The sequence below is a fragment of the Salmo salar genome, chromosome 16 (assembly GCF_965601325.2).
Source record: "Salmo salar chromosome 16, fSalSal1, whole genome shotgun sequence".
Classification (NCBI taxonomy): Eukaryota; Metazoa; Chordata; class Actinopteri; order Salmoniformes; family Salmonidae; genus Salmo; species Salmo salar.
Window position 1 is genome coordinate 46721714 of NC_138306.1, and position 19154 is coordinate 46740867.

Below are 19154 nucleotides of genomic sequence, written 5' to 3' on the forward strand. Positions count from 1 at the left end.
AGACAAACAGAGCACTGCCTCAGTCTAATACTTTTTAAATCAACACTGACCTCTTCTAACCAAATAGTAATAAGTGAATTAATGCAAGCATCTGAGGTGAAATTATTATTTCAATTTCCTGGATGAATTCTATCTATTTCAAAAGGTTTTCCCGATCAAATTAAGAACTAGAATTTATAATGGAGTTGAGTCCAACTGAGATGTTACTCATCATGTCTGTACTTGTTTATATGTTGTTATCCATCTCTCAATGTCTTTCTGTTGATCTGTCTCTCCCTCTTTCCTTCCTTCACACCTCTCCCCCCTCTTTCCCTCACAGTATGGTAGGGACAGAGACAGAGCAGCAGGAGGCCAGGTCCAAGCTTTCTCTGCGTCGTTTATTCTCCGCCATCGGCCTGAATGGAGTGGGGAAGCTGGGTAAAGGGCGCTCCAGTAGCATGGAGCAGCTTAGCTTCCAGCCCCGGGGTGTCCCCCCGGCCTTTCCTGGCCCCAGCTCCAGCTCTAACCCCAGTCCTGCACGCCCAGAACCCAGCCAACTGAGGAAAGCCCCGTCGCTCCAGTCCCTACGCATGGTGAGAGGGGATTTATCTTTTGAATTATAGGGAAATATATCGATTCTAACCTTGATTGTAGTCTGAGAGGTTCTGCTTTATGTTTGTCAAACTGTTTAATCCATAAGGATACTGAGATCTCAGTTAGTTTGAACATTGTTGTGACCGTGTACTAGAAATTTTAATATTTTTCCTCATAACTATACTGTAAAGTGCATATTTGGTCAAGGTATTTGCTGACACCTTGAAAAAAGTAACACCATCTTAAAATGAATCCAAATGCATATTGTGGAAGGTCGCATAGGGCTGCTGTCATGTTCATTTCTCATCTCCAGGGGTCACCCTTTAAGCAGCTGAGGAAATCGTCATCAGTCCAGAATGTACAGTCCTGCAAAAAGAAGGGAGATGGCTCCAGTGCATACACACCTGGAGACAAGCCCAGCAGCCCTGCTCTCAGGTATAACCAGTACGCTGCATCAGTAACATCACTGAGGAAGCCAAGCCAGTAAAAAAGCCATATTATAAACTGGGTGGTTCGAGCCCTGAAATCTGATTGGCTGACAGCCGTGGTATACCACGGGTATGACAAAGCATTTATTTTTACTGTTACAATTACATTGGTAACCAGTTTATAATAGCAATAAGGCACCTCAGGGGTTTGTGGTATATGGCCCGTATACCACACCTCCTCGGGCCTTATTGCTTAATTACAACCTATGTTGTGATAATTGCGTTGTTTACTCTATAACCCATTTGTTCAAACTCCACTGTGATGTACAATAAGGCTGTGACAACAAAAAGACAACAGTCACACAGTGGTGGAATAAATTCAACTGCACATACGTTTGTTTCATCACAAAACCGCAAAGAAACATCTGTCCAGTGAAGTCCACAAAGCAAATATTGCAGACAAACATATCACATGCAGCATGGTCAAGCAAGTTAATGCTTTTGACAGTTTACTAAACAACTACTGATTTAGAACCACAGAGTTATCGCAAGTCAGCACGAAGACAACAGGAGCACTGCCTCCACTATTCCAGCACCATTTACACTTAGACATTTAAACATCAAATCAACAAGGCTATATATGCTTAGTTTAAAACACTGAAAGCAAACTTAAAGGTATTGTACCAAAAACAATTCAGTCCAATCAGTGTTGCTAAATATCATGTGGCTATCAATGGTGTGTGTGTGTGTGTGTGTGTGTGTGTGTGTGTGTGTGTGGTGTGTGTGGTGTGTGGGTGTGTGTGTGTGTGTGTGTGTGTGTGTGTGTGTGTGTGTGTGTGTGTGTGTGTGTGTGTGTGTGTGTGTGTGTGTGTGTGTGTAAAACAAAAAATGTTGACTCAACCTACTTGTAGACTAGTTGAACGCCAATGCCATCCTCCTCTCTTTCATGTTGGCAAAACAGTCTATGGCCCTGTCATACAGTACACTTTAAGTTTTGTTCTCATAGGCTACGTAGCTAAAATGCATGCTAGCCTGCCTTCCTTGCATGGGCAACAATGAACCAGCTATGTTAGCTAGACTACACATTGAAATTCAGTCGTATCTGGCCAGTGGCACAAACTATTAATTTATGGTTAGATCAGAATCGGCGTCATAATCATTGGCTTGTACAGAGAATTCTACTGAACAAAATATAAATGCAAAATTGTAAAGTGTTGGTCCCATGTTTCATGAGCAGAAATAAAAGATCCCAGAAATGTTCCATATGCACAAAAAGCTTATTTAGCTCAAATTTTGTGCACAAATTTTAGTGAGCATTTCTCCTTTGCCAAAATTGAGGAGTATTTCTTTCTGTAATGAAGCCCTTTTGTGGGGAAAAACTCATTCTGATTGGCTGGGCCTTGCTTCCCAGTGGGTGGGCCTATGCCCTCCCAGGCCCACCCATGGCTGCACCCCATCCCAGTCATGTGAAATCCATAGATTAGGGCCTAATTTATTTATTTCAATTGACTTATATGAACTGTAACTCAGTAAAATTGTTGAAATTGTTGCATGTTGCGTTTTAGATTTTTGTTCAGTATAAGTCAAAACCGCAAGTCCAAATCCACATCTCCATCCATGGCTTCGGAAAGGGCCAATTTAGCATGCTAGCTACTGCAGGATATCAACACAAGCAGACAAACGGACACGTTTTTCTGAATATTACATTTTGCAAAGGAAGTGATTTGATTTGTCTGAAGCCAAATCCAAACTGGCCTCCCTTGGTGAGTGTTTTGCTACACCTGGACAACCCACAGTTGAGCTCAGCTAATTATTTTACCCAAAAATGATCAAGGGAGGCCAAATGCTTGCTGGCATCAATCAATCAAATGCTACGGCAGCAACATGTTATGCTCTTTTGGTCCAGACAGCATCAGATACATGGGCTACAAGTACTGAGACAGAGGGGCGCTGGTTCCTCGCTCGGATGATTTCTCCGGAGAGAATCAGCCACTTGCGAATTGATGGAAAATTATGAAAACACAGAGAGACGAAAGATAAATTATTTTATAATGTTTATTGGTCAAATTTTGGGGGAAGCCTGGCTTCCCTTGAGGTCCATGAATACATGTCACTGGGTATAACATAAACACACACACACACTAGAACTATGACATCAGCAACATACAAATAGGCAACTGTTGCAGAAATAACAGTTAATCTAAAATCCAATCTGTCACAATGCAAAGCTTGCACATTGATCTTCTCTAAAGTGGCACCTCATGTCAAAACATTATGAATGAAGTCAACATGGATCCTTCCTGACAGGATGTTACACGGATGGCATGTGCTCAAGGCTCCCTGGAATCTCTGGTATGCATGGATGGCTGCCGTGTGTGTCGTCCATTCGAATAGTTTCCATTCACTGGGTCTGACGGGGTGTTCGGAGTGGACAGATAAAAATAGATTGAGTGCAGTGGTGCTGCCAAAGAAAGACATGGAATTCAGAAGACTATTGCAACATCTTATGATGGATTTGGGAAGGTGGCTTGGAACAGTGATGAAATTGAACATCAACTGTTTGGGTGATGTTGTTGACACTGCCTGTGTTAGTGACAGTGTGTTTGTTTATTAGTGTGTGTGTGTTTAAAATTTGAAAGTCACATGCACAACTACAGTGAAATGCCTTTCTTGCAAATTCAAAACCCAAAAATGCAATGTGTGTGTGTGTGTGTACATGTACGTGAATGGGTGTGTGTGTGTCTCTACGTGTACGTGAATGGGTGTGTGTGTGTGTGTGTGTGTGTGTGTGTGTGTGTGTGTGTGTGTGTGTGTGTGTGTGTGTCCCAGCAGCTGACACACTAGAGACCAGAGAGGAGGACATTTCAGAGTTGCACTTAACTCACCTTCATGGAGAGGCAGAAACCTGATAGGCTAGGAGTATGACACAGCCGTGCTATATATGGGCCGCGCTACATGGCTTTCTATGGGGAGTTCTGCCATAGAGACCTTAATATAGGAAGCAGACCATCTCCATTCAATGACTTCATTATTTACATTATAAAACTGGAAATGGCACAAGGCAGCAGACCATCATTTGTCTCTCCATTCACCTACATGGCTTATTACTGAAATCAAATGGCATGTTTGCTATGGTATGAAAGGGAGACACCTAATCAGTTATACAACTGAATGCATTCAACTGAAATGTGTCTAATGGCAACCCAGCCCCTCTGAATCAGAGAGGTGGGAGGGGCTGCCTTAATCGACATCAGCGTCATGTAGACATGGGTCAAAATATCCCCACTGGGCAACGATGTCAATTCAACGTCTACTCCACGTTGGTTCAACGTAATTTCATTGAAATGACATGGAAACAACGTTGATTCCACAAGGGTGTGCCCAGTATATATTGATTGAAACCCTATTGGCCATACTGAATATGATACTCTATACAACAGGATTACCTACGCTCATCCACAAGTATCGTACAGGTGATCTTAGGTCAAAGGTCAAAGAGTTCCAGTAAAAAGAACCAGCAAAAAGTAATGGGACTTGATGAAGACCTGGGAGTCAAAACGTGTTCAGGAAATCAAATCAAAATCAAATCAAATTTATTTATATAGCCCTTCGTACATCAGCTGATATCTCAAAGTGCTGTACAGAAACCCAGCCTAAAACCCCAAACAGCAAGCAAAGCATGTGAAAGAAGCACGGTGGCTAGGAAAAACTCCCTAGGATAAACTCCCTAGAAAGGCCAAAAACCTAGGAAGAAACCTAGAGAGGAACCAGGCTATGAGGGGTGGCCAGTCCTCTTCTGGCTGTGCCGGGTGGATATTATAACAGAACATGGTCAAGATGTTAAAATGTTCATAAATGACCAGCATGGTCAAATAATAATAATCATAGTAGTTGTCGAGGGTGCAACAAGCACGTCCGGTGAACAGGTCAGGGTTCAATAGCTGCAGGCAGAACAGTTGAAGCTGGAGCAGCAGCACGGCCAGGTGGACTGGGGACAGCAAGGAGTCATCATGCCAGGTAGTCCTGAGGCATGGTCCTAGGGCTCAGGTCCTCCGAGAGAAAGAAAGAAAGAGAGAAAGAGAGAATTAGAGAGAGCATATTTAAATTCACACAGGACACCGGATAAGACAAGAGAAATACTCCAGATGTAACAGACTGACCCTAGCCCCCCGACACATAAACTACTGCAGCATAAATACTGGAGGCTGAGACAGGAGGGATCAGAAGACACTGTGGCCCCATCCGATGATACCCCCGGACAGGGCCAAACAGGCAGGATATAACCCCACCCACTTTGCCAAAGCACAGCCCCCACACCACTAGAGGGATGTCTCCAACCACCAACTTACCGTCCTAAGACAAGGCCGAGTATAGCCCACAACGATCTCCGCCATGGACAACCCAAGGGGGGGGCGCCAACCCAGACAGGAAGACCACGTCAGTGACTCAACCCACTCAAGTGACGCACCCCTCCCATGGACGGCATGGAAGAAGACCAGTAAGCCAGTGACTCAGCCCCTGTAAAAGGGTTAGAGTCAGAGAATCCCAGTGGAAAGAGGGGAACCGGCAAGGCAGAGACAGCAAGGGCGGTTCGTTGCTCCAGCCTTTCCGTTCACCTTCACACTCCTGGGCCAGACTATACTTAATCATAGGACCTACTGAAGAGATAAGTCTTCAGTAAAGACTTAAAGGTTGAGACTGAGTCTGCGTCTCTCACATTGGTAGGCAGACCATTCCATAAAAATGGAGCTCTATAGGAGAAAGCCCTACCTCCAGCCGTTTGCTTAGAAATTCTAGGGACAATTAGGAGGCCTGCGTCTTGTGACCATAGCGTACGTGTAGGTATGTACGGCAGGACAAAATCGGAAAGATAGGTAGGAGCAAGCCCATGTAATGCTTTGTAGGTTAGCAGTAAAACCTTGAAATCAGCCCTTGCTGATCACCTGGGAGTATAGATTGCAGTGTGTATACTGTAAACTCTATATGGATGTATCTGAGCCTGTGTCAATGATTGCAATGTTTGCCTTATGTGGCACGGAATTCATATATATATATATATATATATATATATATACTGCTCAAAAAAATTAAGGGAACACTTAAACAACACATCCTAGATCTGAATGAAAGAAATAATCTTATTAAATACTTTTTTCTTTACATAGTTGAATGTGCTGACAACAAAATCACACAAAAATAATCAATGGAAATCCAATTTATCAACCCATGGAGGTCTGGATTTGGAGTCACACTCAAAATTAAAGTGGAAAACGACACTACAGGCTGATCCAACTTTGATGTAATGTCCTTAAAACAAGTCAAAATGAGGCTCAGTAGTGTGTGTGGCCTCCACGTGCCTGTATGACCTCCCTACAACGCCTGGGCATGCTCCTGATGAGGTGGCAGATGGTCTCCTGAGGGATCTCCTCCCAGACCTGGACTAAAGCATCCGCCAACTCCTAGACAGTCTGTGGTGCAACGTGGCGTTGGTGGATGGAGCGAGACATGATGTCCTAGATGTGCTCAATTGGATTCAGGTCTGGGGAACGGGCGGCCCAGTCCATAGCATCAATGCCTTCCTCTTGCAGGAACTGCTGACACTCCAGCCACATGAGGTCTAGCATTGTCTTGCATTAGGAGGAACCCAGGGCCAACCGCACCAGCATATGGTCTCACAAGAGGTCTGAGGATCTCATCTCGGTACCTAATGGCAGTCAGGCTAACTCTGGCGAGCACATGGAGGGCTGTGCGGCCCCCCAAAGAAATGTCACCCCACACCATAACTGCCCCACCGCCAAACCGGTCATGCTGGAGGATGTTGCAGGCAGCAGAACGTTCTCCACGGCCTCTCCAGACTCTGTCACGTCTGTCATGTGCTCAGTGTGAACCTGCTTTCATCTGTGAAGAGCACAGGGCGCCAGTGGCGAATTTGCCAATCTTGGTGTTCTCTGGCAAATGCCACACGTCCTGCACGGTGTTGGGCTGTAATCACAACCCCCACCTGTGGACGTCGGGCCCTCATACCACCCTCATGGAGTCTGTTTCTGACCGTTTGAGCAGACACATGCACATTTGTGGCCTGCTGGAGGTCATTTTGCAGGGCTCTGGCAGTGCTTCTCCTGCTCCTCCTTGCACAAAGGCGGCGGTAGCGGTCCTGCTGCTGGGTTGTTGCCCTCCTACGGCCTCCTTCCCGTCTCCTGATGTACTGGCCTGTCTCCTGGTAGCGTCTCCATGCTCTGGACACTACGCTGACAGACACAGCAAACCTTCTTGCCTCAGCTCGCATTGATATGCCATCCTGGATGAGCTGCACTACCTGAGCCACTTGTGTGGGTTGTAGACTCCGTCTCATGCTACCACTAGAGTGAAAGCACCGCCAGCATTCAAAAGTGACCAAAACATCAGCCAGGAAGCATAGGAACTGAGAAGTGGTCTGTGGTCCCCACCTGCAGAACCACTCCTTTATTGGGGGTGTCTTGCTAAATGCCTTTAATTTCCACCTGTTGTCTATTCCATTTGCACAACAGCATGTGAAATTTATTGTCAATCAGTGTTGCTTCCTAAGTGGACAGTTTGATTTCACAGAAGTGTGATTGACTTGGAGTTACATTGTGTTGTTTAAGTGTTCCCTTTATTTTTTTGAGCAGTGTATATATTTTTTAATATAGCATGCTACAGGGCCCCATATATGTCACCTCAAAGCTGCTGTTCTGTCTCTCTCCAGTAAGGGCCTCCAGAGGGTTCTGAGTGTGGAGGATGTGGGCAGCCCCAGTGGGGTGAGCTCGGTGGGCAGGGTGGCCCAGGCCTTCCCTGACGGGACCCTCCTGCTGGAGCTCAGCAGACCTCCCATAGGACCCTTCGGCTTCCTCCTCTCCCGGGGCAAAGGACGACTCGACTCAGGTACACAAAATGAGCCTTTACACTGCAGCCATTTACACCGGTACTTGGCCTAAAGTCTAGTGTTTCCATGACTTAGACTGGGGCCAAAAGCCTAGGGTTGGCCCTAGATGACCTACCCTGCTCTAACCCAGGGCCGTCTGGGGCCAGATTGGGGACTTGTTGTTTTGGTTGTCTTTCTATTCTAGTGTTGTATAATGATGTCCTGTTCATTAGAATGTTCCCCTTCTGTGTGCTCAAGGTGTATTTTATCGTTAACTTACTTCACTCGTGTCCTGCAGTTGGATGTGTGTTTAGTGTTGTATTTTGCGTGTGTTTAGTAATACGTGTGTGTGTGTGTGTGTGTGTGTGTGTGTGTGTGTGTGTGTGTGTGTGTGTGTGTGTGTGTGTGTGTGTGTGTGTGTGTGTGTGTGTGTGTGTGTGTTAGGTAATAATACTCCCCTACAGTCTGTCCTGTAGGTGTTAGTGTGTAATTATCAGGTGTAATAATACTCCCTTACAGTCTGTCCTGTAGGTGTTAGTGTGTAATTATCAGATGTAATAATACTCCCCTCCCCTATAGTCTGTCCTGTAGGTGTTAGTGTGTAATTATCAGGTGTAATAATACTCCCTTACAGTCTGTCCTGTAGGTGTTGGTGTGTAATTATCAGGTGTAATAATACTCCCCTCCCTTACAGTCTGTCCTGTAGGTGTTAGTGTGTAATTATCAGGTGTAATAATACTCCCCTCCCCTACAGTCTGTCCTGTAGGTGTTAGTGTGTAATTATCAGGTGTAATAATATACAGTCTGTCCTGTAGGTGTTGGTGTGTAATTATCAGGTGTAATAATACTCCCCTCCCTTACAGTCTGTCCTGTAGGTGTTAGTGTGTAATTATCAGGTGTAATAATACTCCCCTCCCCTACAGTCTGTCCTGTAGGTGTTAGTGTGTAATTATCAGGTGTAATAATACTCCCCTACAGTCTGTCCTGTAGGTGTTGGTGTGTAATTATCAGGTGTAATAATACTCCCCTCCCTTACAGTCTGTCCTGTAGGTGTTAGTGTGTAATTATCAGGTGTAATAATACTCCCCTCCCCTACAGTCTGTCCTGTAGGTGTTAGTGTGTAATTATCAGGTGTAATAATACTCCCCTACAGTCTGTCCTGTAGGTGTTAGTGTGTAATTATCAGGTGTAATAATACTCCCTTACAGTCTGTCCTGTAGGTGTTAGTGTGTAATTATCAGGTGTAATAATACTCCCCTACAGTCTGTCCTGTAGGTGTTGGTGTGTAATTATCAGATGTAATAATACTCCCTTACAGTCTGTCCTGTAGGTGTTGGTGTGTAACTATCAGGTGTAATAATACTCCCCTCCCTTACAGTCTGTCCTGTAGGTGTTAGTGTGTCATTATCAGGTGTAATAATACTCCCCTCCCTTACAGTCTGTCCTGTAGGTGTTAGTGTGTAGTTATCAGATGTAATAATACTCCCTTACAGTCTGTCCTGTAGGTGTTGGTGTGTAATTATCAGGTGTAATAATACTCCCCTCCCTTACAGTTTGTCCTGTAGGTGTTAGTGTGTCATTATCAGGTGTAATAATACTCCCCTCCCTTACAGTCTGTCCTGTAGGTGTTAGTGTGTAATTATCAGGTGTAATAATACTCCCCTCCCTTACAGTCTGTCCTGTAGGTGTTGGTGTGTAATTATCAAGTGTAATAATACTCCCCTACAGTCTGTCCTGTAGGTGTTAGTGTGTCATTATCAGGTGTAATAATACTCCCCTCCCTTACAGTCTGTCCTGTAGGTGTTAGTGTGTCATTATCAGGTGTAATAATACTCCCCTCCCTTACAGTCTGTCCTGTAGGTGTTGGTGTGTAATTATCAGGTGTAATAATACTCCCCTCCCTTACAGTCTGTCCTGTAGGTGTTGGTGTGTAATTATCAGGTGTAATAATACTCCCCTCCCCTACAGTCTGTCCTGTAGGTGTTAGTGTGTAATTATCAGGTGTAATAATACTCCCCTCCCTTACAGTCTGTCCTGTAGGTGTTAGTGTGTAGTTATCAGATGTAATAATACTCCCTTACAGTCTGTCCTGTAGGTGTTGGTGTGTAATTATCAGGTGTAATAATACTCCCCTCCCTTACAGTTTGTCCTGTAGGTGTTAGTGTGTAATTATCAGGTGTAATAATACTCCCCTACAGTCTGTCCTGTAGGTGTTAGTGTGTAATTATCAGGTGTAATAATACTCCCTTACAGTCTGTCCTGTAGGTGTTAGTGTGTAATTATCAGGTGTAATAATACTCCCCTCCCCTACAGTCTGTCCTGTAGGTGTTAGTGTGTAATTATCAGGTGTAATAATACTCCCCTACAGTCTGTCCTGTAGGTGTTGGTGTGTAATTATCAGGTGTAATAATACTCCCCTCCCTTACAGTCTGTCCTGTAGGTGTTAGTGTGTAATTATCAGGTGTAATAATACTCCCCTCCCCTACAGTCTGTCCTGTAGGTGTTAGTGTGTAATTATCAGGTGTAATAATACTCCCCTACAGTCTGTCCTGTAGGTGTTAGTGTGTAATTATCAGGTGTAATAATACTCCCCTCCCTTACAGTCTGTCCTGTAGGTGTTGGTGTGTAATTATCAGGTGTAATAATACTCCCCTCCCTTACAGTCTGTCCTGTAGGTGTTAGTGTGTCATTATCAGGTGGAATAATACTCCCCTCCCCTACAGTCTGTCCTGTAGGTGTTAGTGTGTAATTATCAGGTGTAATAATACTCCCCTACAGTCTGTCCTGTAGGTGTTAGTGTGTAATTATCAGGTGTAATAATACTCCCTTACAGTCTGTCCTGTAGGTGTTAGTGTGTAATTATCAGATGTAATAATACTCCCTTACAGTCTGTCCTGTAGGTGTTGGTGTGTAATTATCAGGTGTAATAATACTCCCCTCCCTTACAGTCTGTCCTGTAGGTGTTAGTGTGTCATTATCAGGTGTAATAATACTCCCCTCCCTTACAGTCTGTCCTGTAGGTGTTGGTGTGTAATTATCAGGTGTAATAATACTCCCCTCCCTTACAGTCTGTCCTGTAGGTGTTAGTGTGTCATTATCAGGTGTAATAATACTCCCCTCCCTTACAGTCTGTCCTGTAGGTGTTAGTGTGTAATTATCAGGTGTAATAATACTCCCTTACAGTCTGTCCTGTAGGTGTTAGTGTGTAATTATCAGGTGTAATAATACTCCCCTCCCTTACAGTCTGTCCTGTAGGTGTTGGTGTGTAATTATCAGGTGTAATAATACTCCCCTACAGTCTGTCCTGTAGGTGTTAGTGTGTCATTATCAGGTGTAATAATACTCCCCTCCCTTACAGTCTGTCCTGTAGGTGTTAGTGTGTAATTATCAGGTGTAATAATACTCCCCTACAGTCTGTCCTGTAGGTGTTGGTGTGTAATTATCAGGTGTAATAATACTCCCCTCCCTTACAGTCTGTCCTGTAGGTGTTGGTGTGTAATTATCAGGTGTAATAATACTCCCCTCCCCTACAGTCTGTCCTGTAGGTGTTAGTGTGTAATTATCAGGTGTAATAATACTCCCCTCCCTTACAGTCTGTCCTGTAGGTGTTAGTGTGTAGTTATCAGATGTAATAATACTCCCTTACAGTCTGTCCTGTAGGTGTTGGTGTGTAATTATCAGGTGTAATAATACTCCCCTCCCTTACAGTTTGTCCTGTAGGTGTTAGTGTGTAATTATCAGGTGTAATAATACTCCCGTACAGTCTGTCCTGTAGGTGTTAGTGTGTAATTATCAGGTGTAATAATACTCCCTTACAGTCTGTCCTGTAGGTGTTAGTGTGTAATTATCAGATGTAATAATACTCCCCTCCCCTATAGTCTGTCCTGTAGGTGTTAGTGTGTAATTATCAGGTGTAATAATACTCCCTTACAGTCTGTCCTGTAGGTGTTGGTGTGTAATTATCAGGTGTAATAATACTCCCCTCCCTTACAGTCTGTCCTGTAGGTGTTAGTGTGTAATTATCAGGTGTAATAATACTCCCCTCCCCTACAGTCTGTCCTGTAGGTGTTAGTGTGTAATTATCAGGTGTAATAATACTCCCCTACAGTCTGTCCTGTAGGTGTTGGTGTGTAATTATCAGGTGTAATAATACTCCCCTCCCTTACAGTCTGTCCTGTAGGTGTTAGTGTGTAATTATCAGGTGTAATAATACTCCCCTCCCCTACAGTCTGTCCTGTAGGTGTTAGTGTGTAATTATCAGGTGTAATAATACTCCCCTACAGTCTGTCCTGTAGGTGTTAGTGTGTAATTATCAGGTGTAATAATACTCCCCTCCCTTACAGTCTGTCCTGTAGGTGTTGGTGTGTAATTATCAGGTGTAATAATACTCCCCTCCCTTACAGTCTGTCCTGTAGGTGTTAGTGTGTCATTATCAGGTGTAATAATACTCCCCTCCCTTACAGTCTGTCCTGTAGGTGTTAGTGTGTAGTTATCAGATGTAATAATACTCCCTTACAGTCTGTCCTGTAGGTGTTGGTGTGTAATTATCAGGTGTAATAATACTCCCCTCCCTTACAGTTTGTCCTGTAGGTGTTAGTGTGTCATTATCAGGTGTAATAATACTCCCCTCCCTTACAGTCTGTCCTGTAGGTGTTAGTGTGTAATTATCAGGTGTAATAATACTCCCCTCCCTTACAGTCTGTCCTGTAGGTGTTGGTGTGTAATTATCAGGTGTAATAATACTCCCCTACAGTCTGTCCTGTAGGTGTTAGTGTGTCATTATCAGGTGTAATAATACTCCCCTCCCTTACAGTCTGTCCTGTAGGTGTTAGTGTGTAATTATCAGGTGTAATAATACTCCCCTACAGTCTGTCCTGTAGGTGTTGGTGTGTAATTATCAGGTGTAATAATACTCCCCTCCCTTACAGTCTGTCCTGTAGGTGTTGGTGTGTAATTATCAGGTGTAATAATACTCCCCTCCCCTACAGTCTGTCCTGTAGGTGTTAGTGTGTAATTATCAGGTGTAATAATACTCCCCTCCCTTACAGTCTGTCCTGTAGGTGTTAGTGTGTAATTATCAGGTGTAATAATACTCCCCTCCCCTACAGTCTGTCCAGTAGGTGTTGGTGTGTAATTATCAGGTGTAATAATACTCCCATACAGTCTGTCCTGTAGGTGTTAGTGTGCAATTATCAGGTGTAATAATACTCCCCTACAGTCTGTCCTGTAGGTGTTGGTGTGTAATTATCAGGTGTAATAATACTCCCCTCCCCTACAGTCTGTCCTGTAGGTGTTGGTGTGTAATTATCAGGTGTAATAATACTCCCCTCCCTTACAGTCTGTCCTGTAGGTGTTAGTGTGTAATTATCAGGTGTAATAATACTCCCCTCCCTTACAGTCTGTCCTGTAGGTGTTAGTGTGTAATTATCAGGTGTAATAATACTCCCCTACAGTCTGCCCTGTAGGTGTTGGTGTGTAATTATCAGATGTAATAATACTCCCCTCCCCTACAGTCTGTCCTGTAGGTGTTAGTGTGTAATTATCAGGTGTAATAATACTCCCCTACAGTCTGTCCTGTAGGTGTTAGTGTGTAATTATCAGGTGTAATAATACTCCCCTCCCCTACAGTCTGTCCTGTAGGTGTTGGTGTGTAATTCAGGTGTAATAATACTCCCCTCCCTTACAGTCTGTCCTGTAGGTGTTAGTGTGTAATAATACTCCCCTCCCCTACAGTCTGTCCTGTAGGTGTTGGTGTGTAATTATCAGGTGTAATAATACTCCCCTCCCCTACAGTCTGTCCTGTAGGTGTTAGTGTGTAATTATCAGGTGTAATAATACTCCCTTACAGTCTGTCCTGTTGGTGTGTAATTATCAGGTGTAATAATACTCCCCTACAGTCTGTCCTGTAGGTGTTAGTGTGTAATTATCAGGTGTAATAATACTCCCCTACAGTCTGTCCTGTAGGTGTTAGTGTGTAATTATCAGGTGTAATAATACTCCCCTCCAGTCTGTCCTGTAGGTGTTGGTGTGTAATTATCAGATGTAATAATTCCCTCCTCCCCTACAGTCTGTCCTGTAGGTGAAGGGGGTAATTATCAGGTGTAATAATACTCCCCTACAGTCTGTCCTGTAGGTGTTGGTGTGTAATTATCAGGTGTAATAATACTCCCCTCCCCTACAGTCTGTCCTGTAGGTGTTGGTGTGTAATTATCAGGTGTAATAATACTCCTCGTATGTACCTGGTGCTATCAGTAGCATGCTCCTATACTTTTGCCTGTAGATGTGTGTTATAAAATAAGTTTATGTGTGACCCTACCTGTAACATGCTCCTGTACGTTATCCTGTCTGTTTTGTAGGTGTGTATGTTGAGGTGTAATAATACTCCCCTCCCTTACAGTCTGTCCTGTTGGTGTTAGTGTGTAATTATCAGGTGTAATAATATTCCCCTACAGTATGTCCTGTAGGTGTTAGTGTGTAATTATCAGATGTAATAATACTCCACTCCCTTACAGTCTGTCCTGTAGGTGTTGGTGTGTAATTATCAGGTGTAATAATACTCCCCTACAGTCTGTCCTGTAGGTGTTAGTGTGTAATTATCAGGTGTAATAATACTCCCCTACAGTCTGTCCTGTAGGTGTTAGTGTGTAATTATCAGGTGTAATAATACTCCCCTCCCTTACAGTCTGTCCTGTAGGTGTTAGTGTGTAATTATCAGGTGTAATAATACTCCCCTCCCTTACAGTCTGTCCTGTAGGTGTTGGTGTGTAATTATCAGGTGTAATAATACTCCCCTCCCTTACAGTCTGTCCTGTAGGTGTTAGTGTGTAATTATCAGGTGTAATAATACTCCCCTCCCTTACAGTCTGTCCTGTAGGTGTTGGTGTGTAATTATCAGGTGTAATAATACTCCCCTCCCTTACAGTCTGTCCTGTAGGTGTTAGTGTGTAATTATCAAGTGTAATAATACTCCCCTCCCTTACAGTCTGTCCTGTTGGTGTGTAATTATCAGGTGTAATAATACTCCCCTACAGTCTGTCCTGTAGGTGTTGGTGTGTAATTATCAGGTGTAATAATACTCCCCTACAGTCTGTCCTGTAGGTGTTAGTGTGTAATTATCAAGTGTAATAATACTCCCCTCCCTTACAGTCTGTCCTGTTGGTGTGTAATTATCAGGTGTAATAATACTCCCCTACAGTCTGTCCTGTAGGTGTTGGTGTGTAATTATCAGATGTAATAATACTCCCCTACAGTCTGTCCTGTAGGTGTTGGTGTGTAATTATCAGGTGTAATAATACTCCCCTCCAGTCTGTCCTGTAGGTGTTGGTGTGTAATTATCAGATGTAATAATTCCCTCCTCCCCTACAGTCTGTCCTGTAGGTGAAGGGGGTAATTATCAGGTGTAATAATACTCCCCTACAGTCTATCCTGTAGGTGTTGGTGTGTAATTATCAGGTGTAATAATACTCCCCTCCCCTACAGTCTGTCCTGTAGGTGTTGGTGTGTAATTATCAGGTGTAATAATACTCCTCGTATGTACCTGGTGCTATCAGTAGCATGCTCCTATACTTTTGCCTGTAGATGTGTGTTATAAAATAAGTTTATGTGTGACCCTACCTGTAACATGCTCCTGTACGTTATCCTGTCTGTTTTGTAGGTGTGTATGTTGAAGAGATGGGCGACAGCAGCACAGTGAAGATGTACGGGGGGCTGCTAGGGGTGGGAGACGAGCTGCTGGAGGTGAACGGTGAGAAGGTGGCCGGCCTCAGTCTGGACCTGGTGACCCGCCTCATGACCCAGGAGAACATAGCTTCTGTCCGCGTGCTCCGACACAGGATGCTCCCCCCTCCTCGCTACACAACCTGAGGACCGCCGGTCACCGTGGTGACACCATGGGCAATGCCTTGGAAACCCGCAATGTAATGGCAACCAGACACCACAGCAACCACAAACACAATGGAAACTTGGGGTGTTTGGGGTATGACAGATGGACAGTGTGTGTGACCGGCTCATTGACTGTGAATATGTCTATGGCCGCTCGCTTGCGTAGCGTCTTCTCTCAGAAATGTTGCGTTATTCTTCTGAAGACACATCAAGATGTTTTACACGATTGGGTCATTTTTCTAGATGGTTCAGATGGAGATGCTATTAGAGCAGAAGCTGTCTCACATTTCCTCATGTCCTGTTGTATATTTTTCCTTGAGTTCTTCGGCCTTAGGTGCTCCTTACTTTCGCTGTTGAAAACATAACCAGCAGTGCCAAAATACACCTTATCATTACAGGTAATGCACAAAGCTTTCAGCTGCTCACACAGCAACAATCCAGTCTGGTAGGAGATTCTCTGTTAAATACCTCACACGAATCTCCTCCATTCTATGCATCTTGACTGAGGTCATCTTTATGCAATTAAATCCTATTTTTATTGTGGTAATTGGTTTAGTCAGAAACCAGACCTGGAATTGAGATAATAAATGTATGGGTTTGAAACAGAGAAGACATGAAGCATCTCAAAAGTGATACGATTGAAGCAAACTTAACAGTTGTTAGAGAAGACACTGGGCAGTCTCTTCGAGTCCAAGATGCTAATTTTGCTCAGCCAGCCTCATGGAGTGAATGAAACTATAGGAGAGCATCATAACCGAAAAATAAGAGTTTGACTTGGACTAGTCATAAAAATAGTATTGGATATGAACTGAAGCACTTAGGGGATAAAGAAGTACACCATATACTGTATACAAGAGTATGTGGATACCCCTTAAAATGAGTGGATTTGGCTATTTCAGCCACATCCATCCCTGATAGGTGTATAAAAATCGACCACACAGCTGATCAATCTCCATAGACAAACATTGGCAGTAGAATGGCCTTATTGAAGAGCTCAGTGACTTTCAACGTGGCACCGTCATAGGATGCCACTTTTCCAAGTCAGTTCATCAAATTTCTGCCCAGCTAGAGCTGCCCCGTTCGACTGTAAATGCTGTGTGAAGTGGAAACATCTAGGATCAACAACGGCTCAGCCGCAAAGTGGTAGTCCACACAAGCTCAGAACGGGAGCAATGTCAGCACAAGAAGTGTTCGTCGGGACCTTCATGTAATGGGTTTCCATGGCCGAGCAGCCGCACGCATGCCTAAGATCACCATGCACAATGCCAAGCGTCAGCTGGAGTGGTGTAAAGTTCGCCGCCATTGGACTCTGGAGCAGTGGAAACACGTTCTCTGGAGTGATGAATCACGCTTCACCATCTGGCAGTCAGACGGACGATTCTGGGTTTGGCGGATAGCAGGAGAACGCTACCTGCCCGAATGCATAGTGTCAACTGTAAAGTTTGGTGGAGGAGGAATAATGGTCTGGGGCTGTTTTTCATGGTTTGGGCTAGGCCCCTTAGTTCCAGTGAAGGGAAATGTTAACGCTATAGCATACAATTACATTCTAGACAATTCTGTGCTTCCAACTTTGCAGCCGTTTGGGGAAGGCCCTTTCCTGTTTCAGCATGACAATACCCCTGTGCACAAAGCAAGGTCCATACAGAAATGGTCTGTCGGATCTAAGGCACGAGGCGTCACTACAGACCCAGGTTCGACTACATTTTGTCAATTGCAATAGTAATATAAAACTTGTAAATGACAATATTTCATTGTGTTACTAATTCTTTGAACTCGTGTGTGTTCTATCCTAGACTGTTCTTATCTAAGATCACTATAAAACCCACACCCATAGCCTTGAACTCTTCCATTTTGTTTGACGTTCTTCCTCGGTACACGTGGATCAACAACACTCTATATCCATGCCAACTTGATTGTACTGAAGGATCCTCCACTTTCTTCTTTGCTCGTCTATTTGCCAAACAAAGAAGAATCATTATTTGTTGACATTTTGCCATATAAATGTGCTGTACCCAAATAGGATTAAGTTCCTCTATTGATCAGAAAGGTACTCAGTGACTGAACCCCTCTTATTTTAGCCTGGTCCCAGATCTGTTTATGCTGTCTTGCCAACTCCTATGGTCATTGTCACATCTGATGTGAGACCAGGCTATCTAATCATCTCTCATTTATTAGGTTATTCCTGGTTGGTAGATGTTGTCAGTCTTGGTTCTGAATTCTGGGTTAATCTGTCAATGTACAAAGTCCTTTCCAATGCTGCTGATTTGTTAATGTCATTACAATAATGCACTGTACACAAAGCAATAACTGCCTAAGTGTCTGGTTGATTGCCTGAAGAAAGGCATTTGAAAACCATAATGTCAAACCATTGGGTTGTAGAGACAATGATGAGAAATGAGATCAGAGAAGTTGATGTCAGACAGACCCATTGGGAAAATGCATAGTCAATTATTTAGACATTTCAACAGTAAATACACGGTACTAGAGGTCATTACATGGGTGACTGACGATAGGAAAGCACTGAAAGTATCGACATGTGAGGAGTCATGACATATTCACCAGTATTAAAGCGTACAAAGAACAGACTTTTCACTGTCACGCAATATGTATTTTGTATCTATGGTCCAAATAAAACATTGTGTACTACTCGTTCTTTCATACCTTGCATTGGAATTGCTTCTCATTCAATATTGTCCTCTCCATTATTCAAATTATACACACTGATTGTGTCCTCCTCAATGCAAATTATGTCAGCTTCACTTCAATAACAAGAAGCATCTACACAGTATCTACCGATGTCAACCAGCTGTATGGGGTCATCTTTCACCACTTGAGTCAATGGCTTCTTTGACTTTCAGCAATAGAGGTAAAAGAGGGATGAATTTGGGAAGAGGAAACCGTTGTGTAGAGTTGACTAGCCAGGGCCTCAGGTGGTCTGGAGGAGGGGAGACCGACAGGGGAGTGTGATCAATATCCTTCCCCCCCATATCCCCCTGGTAACATGGTTTGTATATCACCACCAACACACCCCTCTTTAACTATAGAGGTGTCTCAGGCAGATGATTTGGTGGAGAACAATCCAAGTAGATCAAATAGATGAATGGATACACTTTTGTGACTCGTTGTCCATTTAGAATTCAGCAAAGGAATCACTTCCACTGTTCTTCTCTTGTCTACTAATACTCACAATGTCTGAGCCCTAAACACTTCACCCCCACCATGCATTGCAAAGCTACTGACACCAGCTGTCTAGAGGGGCTGGGTGAACCCCCTCCTTCCTCTCCTCTCTATGGGGGCGTGTGCTTAGCTGGCCCCTCTATTCATCTTTTGTGGAACAAGAGGGGAGCTGGGAACCTGGCACATGCACCTGCGCCCCACCAAGTACACCACCA

The 19154-nt window shown here is 43.8% G+C and overlaps 1 protein-coding gene across 1 annotated transcript in view; it reads left to right on the forward strand.

Moving 5' to 3' along the window:
* LOC106574073 (uncharacterized protein KIAA1614) overlaps positions 1–18422 on the forward strand; it is a 48559-nt gene extending 30137 nt beyond the window's left edge. The window contains exons 7-10 of the mRNA XM_045697316.2: positions 320–572; positions 887–1008; positions 7726–7901; positions 15536–18422. Coding sequence (XP_045553272.2) covers positions 320–572; positions 887–1008; positions 7726–7901; positions 15536–15744 — 760 coding nt within the window. The 3' untranslated portion in view covers positions 15745–18422. The remainder of the gene's footprint in view (positions 1–319; positions 573–886; positions 1009–7725; positions 7902–15535) is intronic.
* Positions 18423–19154: the final 732 nt, after the last annotated feature.